This window comes from Convolutriloba macropyga, chromosome 12, assembly GCF_964194025.1.
Source record: "Convolutriloba macropyga chromosome 12, txConMacr16.3, whole genome shotgun sequence".
NCBI lineage: Eukaryota > Metazoa > Xenacoelomorpha > Acoela > Convolutidae > Convolutriloba > Convolutriloba macropyga.
This window is the reverse complement of record NC_134479.1, coordinates 41486423-41504926: the sequence shown is the minus strand read 5'-3', so window position 1 is coordinate 41504926 and position 18504 is coordinate 41486423. Positions and strand designations below refer to the sequence as shown.

At 37.3% G+C, this 18504-nt stretch overlaps 2 protein-coding genes across 17 annotated transcripts in view; one reads left to right on the top strand and one right to left on the bottom strand.

The window, feature by feature from the left end:
* LOC142350892 (polyadenylate-binding protein 2-B-like) overlaps positions 1-18504 on the bottom strand; it is a 442128-nt gene that overhangs the window by 291119 nt on the left and 132505 nt on the right. The gene's annotated exons all lie outside the window — the stretch shown is intronic.
* The window catches only part of LOC142350889 (anoctamin-4-like), a 152180-nt gene that overhangs the window by 60159 nt on the left and 73517 nt on the right, over positions 1-18504 (top strand). For all 16 annotated transcript variants that reach the window (XM_075402881.1, XM_075402876.1, XM_075402882.1 and 13 more), the window contains 4 exons: positions 10633-10743; positions 11136-11249; positions 11681-11807; positions 17820-17976. In XM_075402881.1, the coding sequence (XP_075258996.1) occupies positions 10633-10743; positions 11136-11249; positions 11681-11807; positions 17820-17976 (509 nt within the window). The remainder of the gene's footprint in view (positions 1-10632; positions 10744-11135; positions 11250-11680; positions 11808-17819; positions 17977-18504) is intronic.

The window sequence follows — 18504 nt, the reverse complement described above, 5'->3', positions numbered from 1 at the left end:
AAAGTAAAGTTTCAAGTTTTAATTAAGTTAATTTAATCGAATAAGTCCATCAAAAGAATTTTCTGGTCGTCGCTTCTTTGGTGCACCGCTAAAGTTTGGACTCTCTGAACAAGTGGGTGTTTGAAAACTGTCGCTCAGAACCTCTCGCTTTGGCGTTTGAACAGTTGTTCCGGACAGAACGTTCTCGTCAAAGCTATCGAAATTGTTTGGAGGGTTGTTGTTGTTGTGAATTCCAGCGAAGAGAGATGGACTAGGTGTCGGCGTAACAGTTGGACTTGGGTCAACTGCTGGTGTTGTGGGTAGACTAGCTAGTGTTGTCTCACTGTCTGGTGAAAATGGTGAAGTTTTGATCCCCCACAAATTGCCAAGATCATCACAAGCTTGATAAGCTCCGAGTTGATTTTCAAACAAAGGTACGCAGTCACAGTCGTACCGGTAGAAAATACGTTTTATTTCATCAGGCAATGTGTCCATATTACAATCTTGAAATGCTGGCAGCACGTTTGCAGGTAGGTGGCCACCAGAAGTAATAATAGTGCTTTCGGATGGGTCGGTTTTCTCGGGCAGGGCGGCAATTGCATTTATAAGAAGCTTTGGAAGAAGACAGTGATGGTAAACGTGCCACACATCGTCTTGTTTTCGTTGTTGAATAAGAACCACAAAATTTTCATAAACTGTCTGATAAACTAATGTTCTTTCCCAAGAAGCCTCGGTCTCTGCGAGAATTTTAACCGACATTTTAAAAGTTAAGTGTTTAGAGAATTCAGTGAAACAGATTCGAATTTGTTGCTGGAAACAAACTGCAATTTGACTCAACATATATATGAATGCCGCCGAATTATAGCTCAGGGTTTTCGTGTACAACTTTTGCAATAGTTTCATGTAAGCTAGGGGTCACATCTGTTTTCAATTTTGAGACAACATACACTCACAATTTTAACTTGAGCGTACCAAAGATTGTTATCTAGGGTTACATCTGTTTTCAATTAACAGTTGTTATATATTGTGTTCAATGTGTAGTTTCTTATCTGAGGTCACTTGTGTTTTTAATTTGTAGTATATATGATTGCTTTATGCCTTTGAAATTGAGTTCAACATGTAAGTTTTTTATCTGAGGTCGCATCTGTTTCTGATTTCCTAGTTTATATGAGCACTTTATGCATGTGAATTTGTTCAAAATATCACATTCGTGCACCATATGTTTGCCATAAAAATCGTAATGAACAGACTCAAGTACGCCGTAGGCGTACTTGAGACTGTATTCGCCAATCATTTGTTTTTAATTGAGTGTTTGATGACACATGTGTAATCCCAGCTTGCCGCCGCCATTGAGTTGGAGCGCTCAGAGCTGTATTTGAAAGAGATAAAATTTGGTTGCGCCATGCCCTTCACTTCCACTAAGGACACAGAATTTGGCGATTGTTATTTCGACATTTCGAAAACTGATAAGCGCTTAATCAGAGCAACTGTGAAAACGTATGAAAGGACAGGGACCTATGTGTTACTAAAATTGTTCAAGAAAGCGGAAAGCGATTACGAATTTCAGCAGAGAGTTTCTCTAACTGTTCAAGAATTTGAGAACTTGATTGAAAAGTCAGCTGAGTTAACCCAAGAGGAATCAACAAAATCACCTCCAGCAAAGAAACCACGGTTCCAACAAAAGTCAAAAGAAATTTCGAATAACAACACCAGCAACAAAAATTATTGAGGCGATGTACGAGCACTCACTAAATTACTTTAAACAATTTAAGTTTCAGATTGTCGAAGAGAAGCCTACCCTTTCTAACACAAATGTTTATGCAGTGTGTGCCCATTTTGATTCTGAGTTTTGCGGTTTAGTAACTAACCATTATCACGTTTTGCTTGATACAACAACTTTCGAAAAGGAAACTTTGAAACGAAACCAGAATGAATTTTCCTGTGCTTTGTATTTTTACAACCTTCAAATTCTTATTTTCGAATGCAACAACTTTGGAGACTAATGGAGACGTTTTTACAAAGCTCAAATTGGCGGTTGAATTCAACAGCTCCGCAGATAAAGTTGACTGACAGACAGTACGCAAACAACTGCCAGCTTTTGCCTGCCACAGTAATGTGAAAAACAGCAATGCAAAACAATTGAATATGGATCAAAAACCCTGTGCGAAGATGCCAGTAGTTGCTCAAAAGACTATCTACAACGCCCGTCCTCCATCGAAACAAGTTCAAACTGATTTTGTTAATAGTAAAACTATCCGAAGAGTTGAAAACATTTTGTCTGGTCCTCATTCTGGTGCTTTTTGTCAAATTATGGATATTTTTGTTAGTGGATACGGAAAACTGAATATTGATACTGATTTGTTGAGTGTTCGCCTTGTGTATGAAGAAAAAATTAAATTTCGAGAAAAAAAAATAAATTTATTGCAATCAAGGAAAGGTTAGTAAATCATATGAAAAGCAAAGCGAATTAATTGAGCATCACTCAGTTTTACAATTTTTTGTGAATTAAAAGTATAATGAGCAATATAAATACAAAAAAGTCCACAAAGTTTTGAGTTTTTACTTTGAATTGGCTGATCCTTCAGTAACTGATAATTTTTTGCCTTTTCTTCTAGAGAAATTATTCTTTGCTAGACATCTATGTATGACGAAATAGACTGTCCGAGAGGATCAGCAAAGAACAATTGATCCTCCTCCTTTTTCTGGCACAATAGTAACCAATGGGTACCAAAAGCTTCTGCAGTTGCTGCGTTAACAATTAGGAAACTGTTTGGTTTCAAGTTTTGGGGAAAATTATTTGCGGCGAAGACACCCAGAAATTTATGCTTGAGTAAAGCACATCTTTGAATTAGATCATTGATATCATCTTCGTCCATTTTTAGTTTGTCAACAAAAATTGTATTATCTTTTTCACCAATAATGAAAATTTCAATATTGTTTGGTAAGGCCACAGAAAATTTTAACTCAACAGGTATTGAACAATTTGTCAGTTCAGGGTGAATAAAGTCTTGGGATGCTTGTTGGGTACTGGTCAAATCAAAAACCATTACGAAATGGTTTGGGTATTCTGTCAAACTTATTCCATGTCCATATCATGTAAAGACGTTTGTCGTCAGCCGTAGATATTGGACTATCTGCCACAGGCAAACCGTTTTGATATACATAAATCTGCTCTAGGTTGAATTTTCGGAAATGAAATGGATTTTGCCGGTTCTTACCCAGAAAAGCTTCATTTGTATTTAAGCAGATCGCCAGTCGGCGGATTGGTTCTCTCGCAAATATATCTTCTTGTTTCCCACTGTGTAGACCCGTTGAAGCTAGAAACGTTTTTGTGAGGGTTTCAAGGTAAGGATAGGATGCGGGACTACTCAATAATGCTTTTTCAATGGCGGACACAACAATGTCATTAAGGGTCATCTTCCGCACATACAAATTAGCTTCGACAATTTTTACTTTGTATCGTTTCGCAGCATCATCAGACATTATAACAAAATCATCAATTGAGCGTCTGAATGCAATTCGAAGTGTCACACATCTTAGCAGATGTCTGTCGCAAGTGAAAAAGTCCACAGCAATTTTGCCATAGAATGTGCATTCAGCTGATTGTCTCACCAAAAGTTTTCTTCTGTTCACTTCTGCAGTTGATAGCGTTCCCGGGTTTTCCTCATAAGAGTAGCCCTGACAGGCCAGCCATGTATTTTTTGCATCTTATTATGTGAAAACTCGGTCTCAATGAAACTTTTGTGAGCATAATTTCCGTTAGCGATGGAAATTTTCAGTCCATTAGCAGACACTGTACAATCAGAGAATAGTGAATGTAACACATTATTGCAAAAGTAGGGAGAATCTGTTTTTGTAATGTCAGCGGCGGCTGTAGCGTCATATTTCAAATCAGCTTCAGAAGACTGGACAATTTAACATTTAACTTCGAGAAAAATTTTTTGTAAATCGATAAAGTTGTTTCTGTCACCAGCGACTTCAAATTCTAACATGGGTCCATTTGGGCTGTAGATTGGACCCAATTTTTGACAAAAACTACCATCAAAAGTCACCAGTAGTGAGGGTTTTTCAAATAAATCCAATGAGCTGTGAGTTGCTTCTGATGGTAACAAATTAGCGATCATCGTTCACTTTAGCAAAAAAATCCGACCGACGTCTTTTTGGTGCTCTATGCGTTGAAATGGTCTTTCTGCGTTTCTCGCCTACTTTCATTGGCTTGCCTCGTATTGATTTCCTCCGACGTGAAGTAATTCGTCGGAAGCCTCCAGTCTGTTTTTTAACAGTTTTTGAAATTGTGTTCTTAATTGCTTGTCTAGGAGATTTTTTGTCGCCCACTACATCCAGAATCGCTGGTACACTTTGTTTCAGGAGCTCTTTCCCGATACGTTTAGCAGTTGGCAAAATGAAGCGACGTGCTAGGGGCAGTGCAACACGTCCAATTCCTGCAGCTAAAGCGCCAAAACCACTTCCTCTATGTCGATAATGTCCAGAGAAATGAGGCAAAGACGTCGCTGGATTAGCATAGTAAGAATCCATTTTATTGGAAAAATTTTTTGAATTGTAGTGTGAGAATAACTTTTCCAGTTCCCGAAAACGGAACTAATTGTCCTGTTTCCGTCCGCAGTTCAATTGAAATTGATTGAATTGTGTTGGTCAAAAGTTTCTTGTTGTCTAAATTTGTAAAAACGATTCGATGAGTTGGTTCAAGCTCATATACACTACCGTTTTTCAGACGTTGTTTCGAATCAATGACTCTCAAAAGAGGCACCTTAGTGTCACCGACGTATTGGTATTCAATTATGTTTGTATAGATGAAAATAAGCTGCTTTCCAGCACAAAGGTCGGCTGGAAATTCCCCATAATATGCTTTTGTATCATCACTTTTCATAAGCCTGTTATCTTTTGGATTCATTTTGTACCCAATATGAATTCCATTACCGTCAGGAATACCTTCGAAGCCAATTATGCTGGGGATTTCTTCACTGGGAAATGTAATTCCCTCATATTTCCCTAGCAAAATTTCGTATTTTCCAGAGCTCTTAATTTCTCTGAAATAAAAATGGGGTAATCCAACTGTGCGCTTAACTGTGGCAAGAAGTTGCGCCACCGAATCAAATGTTCCTGGCATAAAAGCTAGTTTTTGCCCGCTATAAGGTCTAGAAATAACATTGGCTCCAGAAGACATCTTTTGGGAATCTTCATAGTCTTTTAAGTTGTACACAGTCAGATTTCCGTTTGCAATTATTTCTATTTTTGTTGGGAATATGATTTCACTTAGCGCCACTCGCCAATCACCTGAAAGTTGAATTTCGTCATTAAAAAAATTCCGAAATGATGCAAGTGTGTTTGAATCAAATATTTCCATTGAAGCGGATGAAACAACGTGAACTGTAAACTCGTCTTCAAACCGGTTATTGGACATTTTCAACGGGAGGGAGCCTGACAAGTTTTAATTCTGGTTGATAAAATTTTCCTTGAATTGGTTCGTTGACAGCGTCAACTAAAGAGTATGTTGGTGGGTTTAATGTAGGTATTCCCGTTATTTCAAAGACTTCGTCTGTGAATGATTGCTTGTAACTTTTCCGGAAATTTTTGTCCTTTTTAACTATTCTCACAAAATGTCCAACGTAAAACTTGGGCTTCTGAGTTGTGCTTGTTTGCGCGGTCAATGACACTAACCGCGGTACATCTTTTTTTGTAACTTTATTTGGGGCAAGTTTGGTTACCCGATTTACTCTTGAATTGATTGTTTTCACAAATTGGTCTAATTGGTCAATGTAGGAATAAGTCCACTTTTCTTCGAGGTACCGATGAATTATCTCTTCTAGTGACCCAATGTTCCTCTCTGCAAATGCAGACTTTTTTCGCTGAAAGTACTGTATAAATGAATTCCACGTTTGTTGCACAATTGTTTGAAAGCTCCAAGAAACTCTTTACCATCGTCAACTCACACTTTTTCAGGCTGCTTATTTTTGATCATCTTTTGGAATGCTTCAGCTGTTTCCGTCGCATACTTTGTTTTCAAGGGTTCCACACGTAAATATCTTGATAGACAGTCAACTGCTACCAAGAGATATTTTATGTTACGGTTATATTTCGCTAGTTTGTCAACGTGCGCCAAATCCAATGACCAAATTTCATTTGTCTTTTACAAAAACTTTAAGCCTGGGAAATTTTAATCGAATTGAACGGTACTTTGTGAAAGACGGCTTTGTCTCCAAATAGGACTGCACTTTGCCTAATGGCAGCTCGCTCTGAGTATGTAAGCGTTTTGTGCTTCCATAGGAAGCTGGTCCTTTTAAATAAAGCTGATCCAAACGTTTTACTTCAGGAGAAGAAAGACCATTTCTTTTGACTGGTCTCTTTCTTGTCTGTCGTTTCGTCACTTGTTTCTTCGTAATCTCTTGTTGGAGTTGATTTGGATCCACTACTGCGGGGTTTTTCTCGGCTTGGGTAGAATTCTTGTTCACTTTCCGACGAGTTTTCCAAGATTTGCTTGGCATAAGTGTTTGCAACTAAATGTGGTGATATATCGAGAGCAGTCAATTTTCTGAGTACTTTTTAATGTCACTTTTTTTTGTGGTTTGCTGTAAATTATACAAGAAAGTAGAAACTTTAACGCCCAGTGGTTCTTTATTGATATGAAGTACATCGTTTCCTCCAATGGAAATGACGTCAGATTGCATAATGTGTTCAAGTAAGATTTCAGATCGCTTAATTTTGTTTTTCTCCATTGGTTCAACTTCAGATATTATAGACTCAAACTGAGAAATTTTTTGTTATTTTAATATTGGTTCTATCTCACTGTCTTCATTGACAGGTTCTGATATTTCTTCCTTAGTAGCCTCCTTGTTATCGTAAACACTGCTCATAGTTTCAATAGGTTTTTCTTCTTTTTGTGGTTTTTCAGACTGATTTCTTTGAAAAAGTGATAGCTGAGCTGCCATGTGTTCATAAATAGGGTTTTCCAAAATTTCATTTTTTACGGGTTGATGTGACAAAAACATTCGTTTTGGAATTAAAATGAACTCTTCCGTATGCATTATTCTTTTGTCAAGTATCGATAGCAAGAAAATCCAACAATTCTCACCAACTCTGTTTCTTTGGCTAAAAGTTTCCTCTTTAGTTTCAAACTTGTTTGATTTGATAATAGTGTTTTAAATGATTTCTCGTAACCTTCTAACTTGGTTTTATTAACTGGAACGTTTCCATTGACAATATTGAGTAAGCACTCGCAAAGGAATTTAATGAACTTATTTGGAGCTGTCTTGATTATTTTTCCTACGTTTGAGTCCGATGTATCTAGCATCTGCCGCAGCATACATAGTTCTTTCTCTCTCATCAGTTAAGTTGGTGATAACAGCTTTAGCTGATGGAAGATAGAAAATTGATGGACCCGGAGGAACAATATTTGAACAGTAACGTAGGACGTCGGATGTTTTTAGATCTAAGTCGATTAACAAATGACCAAACTGCTTCCTGATTGCTAGCTCATAACTTTCCTTAAAAAATTGTGTGTTATTCAGTTGTCGACCAATAAAATTAATTTGCTGTGTGTCTCGTGGTGATTTGAACAAAATTATATGTGTTGTATTCAAATCAATTGTTCTAGACCATTTGCTCTGTTGAAACAAGTTGTGTTTAACATATATTACACTAATGTTTCTATGTCGCCCCGCAGTTGCTAACTTAGAAAACTCTTTGTCGTTGAAAATTTCTTCACATGAATCGTCAAAAACAAGCAGACAGTTTTCTAACTCTGAAACGAGTTCAAAACCAGAAAACTGTTTGAATTCTATGTTCAGTTTCCTCTCTAATGACTGAAATTTTGGCTGATCATGCTGATAAAAATAAAAGATTTTTTGAAACTCTGGGGAAAATGTGCCATGTAGTAACATTTTGAAAATCAGCTGAGTTTTTCCGCAACAAGATGGCGCGCAAACAGCCATGAACAACCTCTCAGACGTTGAAATTATTTTGTTCATAACTTGGGATTCGGAAGAGCGTACCCAACTGTGCACGAGAGTAAAGAAAACCAAAATGTTGATTCTTCGCGATCAAGTTTGAAAAACACTAATTTGATCAGAGAAACAGTTATGAGAAATATTATTATAAAAGTTTGTGTAAAATAAACCACTTCTGATCGAGGTAATCTCGAATTACAAAACCTCCAAGACTGTCTTTCTTGGTGCTGGGCGTCAAAAACCAAGTCAGTTATGCCTCCGCCCGTATCTAACTGATCTTCCGTTTGACTCAGTTTTAAAAATTTATTTGTGAAAAATGAATTTCAAATTTATTACAAATTATTCAGCAATATATATTTCATACAACACATATTCAGTGTCTTTGTCATCATTTCTGTAAGTTTTTGTATAGTTTGCATTTATTGTGTCTACTTTATCTCTGAAAACAATGGACTCTACATCGTTTTCTTTCACCCGCTGCTTGATTTCTTTGGGAAGACTCTCATCGTCCAGAGACATCAGAATTGGAACTGCACGCTTGGGCACAGGTAAAGGGATTAGTTTCAGTTTTTTCATTTTCTGTTGTATAGACATGGTACAATTGAAAGTACTCCACGAGAGAAAGATATTTCTTTAAAGCTTCTGTTTCAGCGCCACCACACAATCTGCTGTTTTCTCAGAATTGTTTGTCCACGAGAGTCAATTCTTTCCTCCTTGACTAGGGTTACAGTCAATTGATTGTCGGGCGCTATGCAACTGTAGACTGTCAAACTTGGAGGTAAACTCACTTGAAGCAGTGACGGATTTGTCTCTTCTGGACGTCGATTCATTCATCAACCAGTGATAGAACAACAGGGCTTTCTTCCTCGCGCAATGCCTGCTCTTCTGTCTTTTTGGGCAACTCAGTGCATGTAGGTTGCAAAAAGGAGTTTCTCGATACAACTTCAAATGTTCAACTTTTGGACAAGACAATGTCTCTAAATTTATTACGTTTTTCTGAAGTAGTTCCGTGAGAGTACTTGTTTTCTCTTTGCCCTTGGCGTAAAATACCGCTAATGGAAATCGAAGAATAATGCTGTCTATGATTTGTTGCAAATAGCAGTCTGGATATTCTCCCGTTTCCCACAGAAGACCGTGCAAAAACTTAGAAACCCACTGGTAAGACTTTTGATCACTTGAAGAGAGCGTTCTGTATGAATTGGGAGGTAAAAAGGAAATTATGTCGATAAAGTTCTCAGTAGCAATAGCAAGTTCTTTAACTATGAAGCCAGATTTATTCCGAAAACCTTCAAAGTCGAGAACATTCGCTCGTGATTTCAGCATTCCAACATACTGAACAATCGTCCTTTGAAAGTTTTCACGTAAAGACAAAATGCAAGGCCGGTCACGTGACCAAGATACTCGTTTCTGACTGGACAAGGTAAAACGTATGAGTAACCCGGTCCTTTTTCGCTAAACTCATGAACAAAACCGGCAGCATCGTGGAGAATGGCGTGTAATCTCAGAATTTTGAAAGACTTAAAATATTTGTCCAGTGATGAATTATCAATACCAATTATGCCCCCATAGGGACGTAGTTTGAGCGCAATGTTAAGATCAATGTTAGGATCCAAATTCAAACAAGTTGCTAAAAAGTACAAATATATCTCACTGTACTCAGGATAAACTTCCCTCACAAACCAAAAATTTTCGTGTATTATCAAATCTATTGTAGCAATAGTAGCAACCATTTCGTTCTATCACATCTCCGAAAAGTGAAAATTTCATCAGTTGATTTATGCCGAGAATTTATAGGCTCTCGTTAATAAAATTGACAATTACATATGCTCCAATGTGATTTCATATTATCCTCATACAATAACCAATTCCATATTATATTCATGGGATATATCACAACCTATTATTCTCACAGGATATAACATTCCATATTATCCTCATAGGATATACCATTCCATATAATCCTCATGGGATATACCACTCCATATTATCCTCATGGGATATACCACTCCATATTATCCTCATGGGATATACCACTCCATATTATCCTCATGCATTCTATACCCTATTATCCTCATGGCAGGATAACCCCCCCCCCCTATCCCAATACAGCTATATAATACTACTTATGTCGGTCATTTTTAGATGTTGAGAGAGCTGTATTTCTACAGTAGTATATCGGTGCGTAGAAATTAAGGTAGTAGCAAACATTCTTTTTGTTAATGCGAAATTTGTGATATTTCATATCGCAAAAATAGTTAAAGAATTGGATTGCCATAGAAATTTACGTTTCTGTAAAAATGATAATTTGTATGTGTTGGCTGTTGTATATAAACCTGCACCCTTGAACGGGAAATTTTAAATAGTAAAATGTTTTTTATGCCAGAGAGTTCAGAAGTTATGTATAGAGACGTGACTTTAATAATGATCATTGAGAAATATTTTCTATGCGCGAGTTGTTGAGCGTTGATCCTGCTGAAGGTACCCCATGCGAGGCCAGATGATTTTCCTGCAACGTCTTGCAAGAATTTGCCTATCTTGAAAGATATTGCAAGACGATGACGATCTCGTAAGTATCTTGCAAGATAAGCATTCGAGTTCGACTGGGGTACTGTAACCTGTAAATTCGATCTAAAATCTGCTTCTGAGTATCAATTGGTTTCTACATTGTTGATGAAGATCTGTATTCTAGCAATGTGATGCAGAGACGGGGAAACAGACGAATTTCTTTGGCAAGCTGTGGGAAAAAGTGCCAAACATGTTTGAACCATTTGAGTTCAAACAGACGGTGCCAGAGTCGCAGGTATGCTAGTATTTTTAAATTGCAAGTACTTCACTAAATAATTTCGTACGAAAATGTTTATTTGTAAATACATCACCCCAGTACCATCTGCGGCCGCTCTATAAATCTGCATCTTATGGAGCCCGTGCCGTGCTCTTTTGTATACTAGATGATAAGCGGTCGGTACGCGATTAGCAGGAGAGAGGACATATTAAAAGAAAATGTCCTAAAGTTTTCTAAGCTTCAAATCGACAAAACTTGTCACTGATTTATTATGCGCGTACTTTGTGCAAAAATTAGTTGAACCTCTCTAATTCCATAGCGTTGTTTCTAACGGTAACCATAACTTTGTGGTAATTATTGAGATTCAAATAGAAAGGTAGAGCAGTTATTTTTAATTCTAGTTGATTTAGGATCCCTACAGTTACTTCACAGCCGTATTCACAGAGGCTAGAAAGGACAAGTTTGCTATTCAGAAGATGGGAGGCGTGGAAAGATTCTTGACTGTTGGAGATCGAAACAGAATTGTGAGTTAAATTTACCTCGTCGAGAATCCTGAAAAATATAAACTTCGAGAATCCTGAAAAATATAAACTTCGAGAATCCTGAAAGTCGAAAATCCTAAAAGTCCAAAACTTGAACTGCTCGTTTTCAACACTTCTCTGCAACAAGTTTTTCTAGAATCAAGATCTGATTTATAATACCACTTGAGCTACAGTATCGTTAAATTCTCGTTGCGGAGAAAAATAGCTTTCCTTACAAAAAATAGTATTCTGGAATCAATTTTTGATTTACTAAACGGAAGCCTTGACGGATACAGAACAATTCTTGTACAATGCTCGGGAGCCCTCAAGTTTCTAAGTCCTTATGGAAATAGTAAGTAGGTTCACAGATTACAGCAAATTTTTCGGAGGGATTTGCGAAACTTTCTAAACACGGATGTACTTGTGTTGTGCAGGTGTACAACATCCTTTCTCGCACAGAGTACGACAGTGAAGACAGCAAGGAGACTGAAGATGATGCTGATGATGTACTAAATAAAAAGTTTGGCATCGAGCGAATGATAGACGAGCAGATATACACAGGTATGTGCGTCTGGCTGTGTGCATATTTTAATACACGTGCTAATCTATTCTAACAGACAAGAACGTGTGTGCTATGTAACAAAAATGCGTTGCAAGCTGGTTGAGAAGTCGAGATGCACTGAGGGAAGGGGGGGAGATGCTCTCAGCGTATAGTGCGACCAAAATTGTGAATTCTTTGTTTATAGCTGCGAAGCTGTAAGCTGAGCGAAGCTATATTGCGGTGCTCTTGTTTTTAGTTTTAGACTGCCGATCTACGAATCTATTGCGGCTATTTTCTGGCAATCTGCCTGCTATGTTTTCCGTATTTTATCCATTTAGCCTTCTATCAGTCTTCAGGGGTTGGTTAACTAATACGTCTGACGCCTCTTTTAACATTTTGGTCCAGTTTTGTTGCAAATTAGCTTAGAAAAATTGCTCAATTTTCTGCTAACATTTATCCATTTTTAGGCAAGCATGCCAGATAAATGTGCTTGAATTAGATTAATTGATTAGTCAGATAATTTTATTTGAATTGTAATCTTGACGGTGTTTGTTGAAGATCTATTCACACCTAAGCTAAGATTTCTTGTCAAATAAGTATTAAGTAGTGATTTTAGTCACTCTGGAGTACGAAAAAGCAATCAGCAAGAAATTTGTAGTTGTATATTGAATTTTTTCAGACGTTTTTTTAATAGCCGCGTGAGCAATTGCAGGCGGCTATTATTGCGCTCCTAACTTTTTACAATTCAAAGAAATTGAATTGTATTGGAGGCTGTCTTTTTACGACTCGAAGAGGAGTATTGGAAAAGTCCTTTTTTTAATCAATTTTATTGGAGTGAATTTTGAAGCGGGAAATGAAACGCGTGAAAAAATTTGGAGTGATTTTGGTGCTGAAAAAAAGTGAAGAGTGGAGCGAAAAGAGAGTGGGTTTTGTTCATACCGCTGTTTTTGAGAGAGCGAGAAATTGATGTGCGAAAAAATTTTCTCTAAGCGAGCGAAATTTTTTTGTTCACGTGCGGCATTTTAAAGAAGTTTTTTTTTTCATTTTTTTTTTTTGGTTAAGAGGTTTGGTTATGGTTTTGTTTTAATTTTAGGCTGGTTTCGGTACTGGTTTGAAGGTTTCTGGAAATTCATATGAATTTTATGATAATTCGGAGGTTTTTCATTGATTTTGCTGATTTTCGGGCTAATTTTTGCGGTTTTTTCGACGATTATTTTGTTTTACTGGCTCAAATGGGTATTGAATCAACTTTTTCCAGTTTTTCAGTGAAAGTTGTTTTTAAGAGCTTTTTTTCATAATTTAGACCAAAGTATTTTTTCAAAATTCACATGAGTGGTTTTTGTAAGTACTAGTTACTAATCATAAATTAGTGAAGGCACGTTTTGTTTGATTAGTAGTTTGATAGCGTTTAAATGGATTTTCACTTCGAGTCGTTTCCGGAATTTTTCCGGCTATGTTTTTTTTAAGATCTGTTCACACATTTTCATGATTTTTGAAGTCAAATTGGAGTGTTGATTATGGTCACGCCGAAACAGGAAGTGGAGCGAAAAAGCGAGTGGTTTTGCGGCGTGAAATTTTTTTGCTCTAAATTTAGAGTAGAGTGAGAAAACGGTGTTTGAACAAAAATTCGCTTTCTCGCTAGTGGTTTTTTGTTCACATGTGGCAATTTCTTTGATTTTTTCTGTTTTTTCAATTTTTTGGATCGGATTTTTTTCTAAATGGTTTTCCCAATCCATTCAGAGTCCTTTCTAGGCCTAGTTTTTTGTTTAGTCAATAAAAATTCTTTGAATTGTACGTCAGGACTCGTCCTGCTATGTTTTTTCGTTTTACATTTGTTCACACAGCAAAGCTGGAAATGTCAAATTTTCTGAATGACTTCTTCCTCTCACTAACGGCATTTGCGCGCGTGACGTCAGTTCTCACTCGCTTTAGCGAAAGTTTTTAGGTTATTAGCGTGATTAGATTTTGATCATACGTGACTTACCTCACTCAATAAAATGACTTTTGCACTTTAAAACTTAAGTTTAGTTTGAATTTGTTTAAGGTCAAAGGAACTCATATGTTGCAGTAAAGGTCCCTAATAAGAGGCTTGTGCGGAATGAATTTTAACAAGCTTTTTTAATTTATCCCTGAATGTTTTTTACCTAGTTTTTTGAGCGGCGTCGTTTTTCAATTTAGATCTGTATCTGTTTCTATCTCTGTTATATGGCATGCAGGTCTATTCTTTCGCAGCTATTCCGGCAATCTGCCGGGTATGTTTCAGTATATTTGTGCGATGCTGTTGTTTATATTCGCCTTCTCTTGGTTTTTTGCAATTCTAAGAATTTGAATTGTATTGGGGAACTGTCGTTTTACGACTCGAAGAGGAGTATTAGAGAAACAGGAAATTTTTTATTGGAGATGTTTTTTAATCAATGTTATTGGAGTGACTTTTGAAGCAGGAAATGCTTAAGAGGTTTACTTATGGTATTTTTAATAGCCGCCAACAATTCGCTTTACCTTTTGATCACGTTTAGTTTTACACAATTCACAAATTTCACGCTTGACTTCTCACTTATTCCATTTACTGTTTCAACTGGTTCAATTGATTTTGAATTCTCACACTTTTTAATTGCTCTCAAACGAAGTTTGTAGCAATTATATTAGTCCTGTCGGTCTGTTTTTTATGCGATTTTTTGCTTGACCGATTTTTCGTCTGACGCTTTTGTCTGTTCGTCCTCAAAAATGGGATAAACAGGTAGCGCCCAGCGGGCATTAAGTGCTCTTAGAGCTTTTCAGCTGTTTCAGCTCAAACTGTTTTGGAGACTTATACTTATAGTGTGCAGGGCGGTTGTTAGAGGTTGAAGACAACCCCGCTGTTGGCCCCCCCTACTATTGCCCCCCCCCCTCCACCACGCTGTTCCCCCCCGTCACCTCACTGTTGCCCCCCCTCTCCCTTCAGCCCCCCGGTGAACATCCCGCCCCTTCCGTGGCTACTGACGAACAACCGATTGCTAAAAGCACCCCTAGTTTTTTCAGTCATAGGTGTCAAGTAACCTATGGTGTGAAGGGTGGTTCTTAGAGGTTGAGACACCCCCCCCCCCGCACCCCCCCCCCCCCTGTTGACCCCCCACCCCCACTATTGCCGCCACCGCGCTGTTGCCCCCCCAACCCAGTGTCCCCCCATCAGCCCCCGGTGCACCCCCCCCCCCCCCCCCCGTGGCTAGCTACTGACGAAGCCAACCGCTCACCGGTCGTTTGAGAGCAATTCGCCCGACGTTAGTCGGTTATGTTTGAATTACGCAATGTAGTGAATGCGGTCCAAGTCGAATGAGCAAAATCAAAAGAAACGGTATAAACATATAAAGCCCGGTCATTAGGTCATAGTGCATTAGGTTATCAATGTACACTAAGGCGATTAATAGCTGGCATTAGCATTCAGCTTATTAGCCTTCAATTTTGGAGTGGAACCACGGATAATTTTAGAATCTAACTGACTTGCAGAATCTGCACACCACTTGAGCGAATCCTTTCAAAATCTATCTCTTGTCATTTATTAATAGCCGCACAGCGATAGCTGGGGCTATTATTGGCCTTCTCTTGTTTTTTTTTATTTCGTCGTCACGATTTTTGTTAAGACCATATGACGTCTTAACCACTTCAAATCTGCTTTTTGTTGATTCGTTCATGCAATTTCAACTGAAATGTGTGTGTGATGTCATATTTCGCTCTTAGTCAAGCGAGTTTTTTGTTGATTCGCGTGGTTAAATTTTTGGTCACACATGACATACCTCACTCTCAAAAATGACTTCCTCACTTTGAAATTGACTTTTATTTACTTTAATTCAAGGAGATAAGGTCAAATGATTGTGTTTCACTCTAAATGAAGTTTATTTGAGAGCAGATAATGGAAGCAGCAAAAACTTTTACAGATTTTTAATCAAAATATAACATCAGCCTTCTATGAAAAGACGAATTTTTTGATCTGTTTTTTTTTTTGATTTTTTTGAGACTGCAGATCTACGAAGCTATTGCGGCTATTTTCTGGCAATCTGCCATCTATGTTCTTCTTGTGGTTCAATCTCGATGTGCGACAGCGAGTCAATGGCAGCTTTTTCGCGGCAATTTGCTGGCTAGATTTTTAATTTGCAGCTTTCATTATTAATTTGCATTATTAATTACGTTTGTTTCGGCAGAGATGTGAAGGTTTTTGGTAGTTAATGTTTTATGAGAAATTGAAGTTTTTTTGCTGTTTGGATGATTTTTAGGTAAATTGTAGCATTTTTTCCTTTCTTTGTTATAGCTGCGAAGCTTTAAGCTGAGCAAAGCTATATTGCGGTGTTCTTGCTTTTTTATTTCGTTATCTGACGCTCTAGCTTTGTTTGGTTGTCTGACGCTTTTTCATTTTACATTTGCTTTTTCACCTGACGTATTCAGTGACTTTTTACGCTTGTTTTGCTGGTTTCCGCATGACTTAAATTGCGGTTTTTAAGAAATTGTCTGTTGATAAAACAAAATTGATTGTCAGAGAATGGTGAAAAAGGCTTTGAAAGCGGAGTTGTAAGTACTTTCGGTAAGATCGCCGGAGAGTTGGTCTCGAACCTCTCCATTCCAATCGTTTTTCCACAAATTTAAGTTTTTTGGCGGCTTTGGTATTTATTGTTTCTGTATTCTACTGCATGAAAATTATTTTGCAGCTATTCCGGCAGTCTACCGGCTGTCTTTACTGCTTTCAGTGGTTTTTAAGAGAATCTTTTTGCATAAGGATTTTTTAGACATCAATTGAATAAAGTGTTGTTGGTGTAAAACAATTTTTTGATGCTACATGTGTAAAAAAAATAGAAACTTAAAACTAATTTTCCTAGTTCTTCGTTTTTTCTACAGTCTTAGACATGTTTCTTAGCCTGTTATGGTTTGTCAATTGTCTTAAAAACATTTCTATATTCTGGTTTGCTTGCTATGGTTTGTCAATTGTCTTAAAAACATTTCTATATTCTGGTTTGCTTGCAGGAACTTATCGTTGGCTTTTTACACCATTGTAATGATAATAACTTCGTTAAATTTGCTAGAAAATTTGTTAATTTTTTTTGGCAGAGTCGGCTCTTCGAGTCGTTTCCGGATTTCTTTCGACTAAGTTTTTTATAAGATCTTTTCACACATTTTCATGTTTTTGAAGTTAGATTAAAGCGATGATTTTGGTCACGCTGAAACAGGAAGTGGAGCGAAATTCGAAAATTCGAGTGGTATTAGGACTATCTGATGTCACAACCACTTCAAATCTGCTTTTTGTTCATTCGTTCATACACTTTTAATTGAATTGCGTGCGTGACGTATTTTTTCGCTCTTAGTACACAGATTTTCATTATCTTTGAAGTACAATTGAAGTGATGATTTCAGTTACGCCGAAAACGGAATTGGAGCGAAAAAGCGAGTGGTTTTGCGGCGTGATTTTTTTTCACTCTAATTGTAAAAAAAGTGAGAATACAGTGTTTGAACAACAATTCTGGCTCGTGTTTTTATGTTCACATGCGACAATTTGACTTCGATTTGTACTGTTTTTTTATTTTTTTTATTGAATTTTTTTCTAAATTGTTTTTCAATCCATTCATAGTCTATTCTAGGTCTCTAGAATTCTACGTCGCTGTTAGTATAGCGAGATTTTTTTGTTCTTTCGAGTGATAAAGTTTTGTTCACGTGACTTACCTCCTAAAAAAATGACTTCTTCGCTTTGAAATCAACTTTTAACATTTATTCGGATAAGGTCAAGTGATTGGGTGCAATTCTGATTGCAGTTTATTTGAGAGCACTTAATAGAAGCAGCAATAAGTTATACTATTTCGTAATCAAAATATTTTATCTCAGCATTTAACAAAGGAAATCTACGAAGCTATTTCGGCTACGTTCTGGTAATCTGCCAGCTATGTTAAAAAAATATTCAAGACTGCAAATTGAACTTTTGTTTCTTTAGCAAACTTCTGAAAATGACAGTGAAAAACTTCACCCTACTCTCGATTAAACTGCTATGAAAATAATTGTGGTGTTCCTTCGTTTAGGAGCGTACCCTCTGCACTCTGGAGAGTATTGGTGGGACCCGATAGAAATGGGTATGCCGTGGCACGAGTGTGAATACCTCACTGACAGACAGAAGTTGTTCTACTCGTGGGCTGACTGGAGAACCTGGTACAAGAAACAGCCCATGACCCTAATTAGGTAAGCAAGAGGAAACTAACAGCACAAAATGTTGAGATGCTCTTAAACTTCGTCTATGGTAAGTTCTTGCAATCTAATTATCGATGTGTATGTATGAAGTTTAATCATTGCTCTCAAACAAAGTTTTAGCGATTATTTGGGCTTGCCTTTTTACGGCCTTGAGATGGTTTAATGAATAGTTTATAGAGGCAAGGAAATGATATTTAAAGATATTAATACCTCAAATTTTGCCTTTCAACTGTTTAATTGCTCTTGAACGAAGTTCATAGCAATTATTATAAACGTGTTGGTCTTTTTACGACTCGAAGAGGAGTATTGGTTTTCTTAAGGTTTTTTTTACCGGAAGTACTATAGCGACCTAAAAGCGACAGTGAGTAAAATTGCCGTGTGAACTAATTTTTTTCTGAGCGAGAGGAGTTTTTTGATCATGCGCTGCGTTTAGTGAATGACTTTTGACTATTTTTTTTGACTGAATGGCACATATAGATAACCGTTTTTAGCCATTTTTCGTCCAAGTGGCCAAGTTTT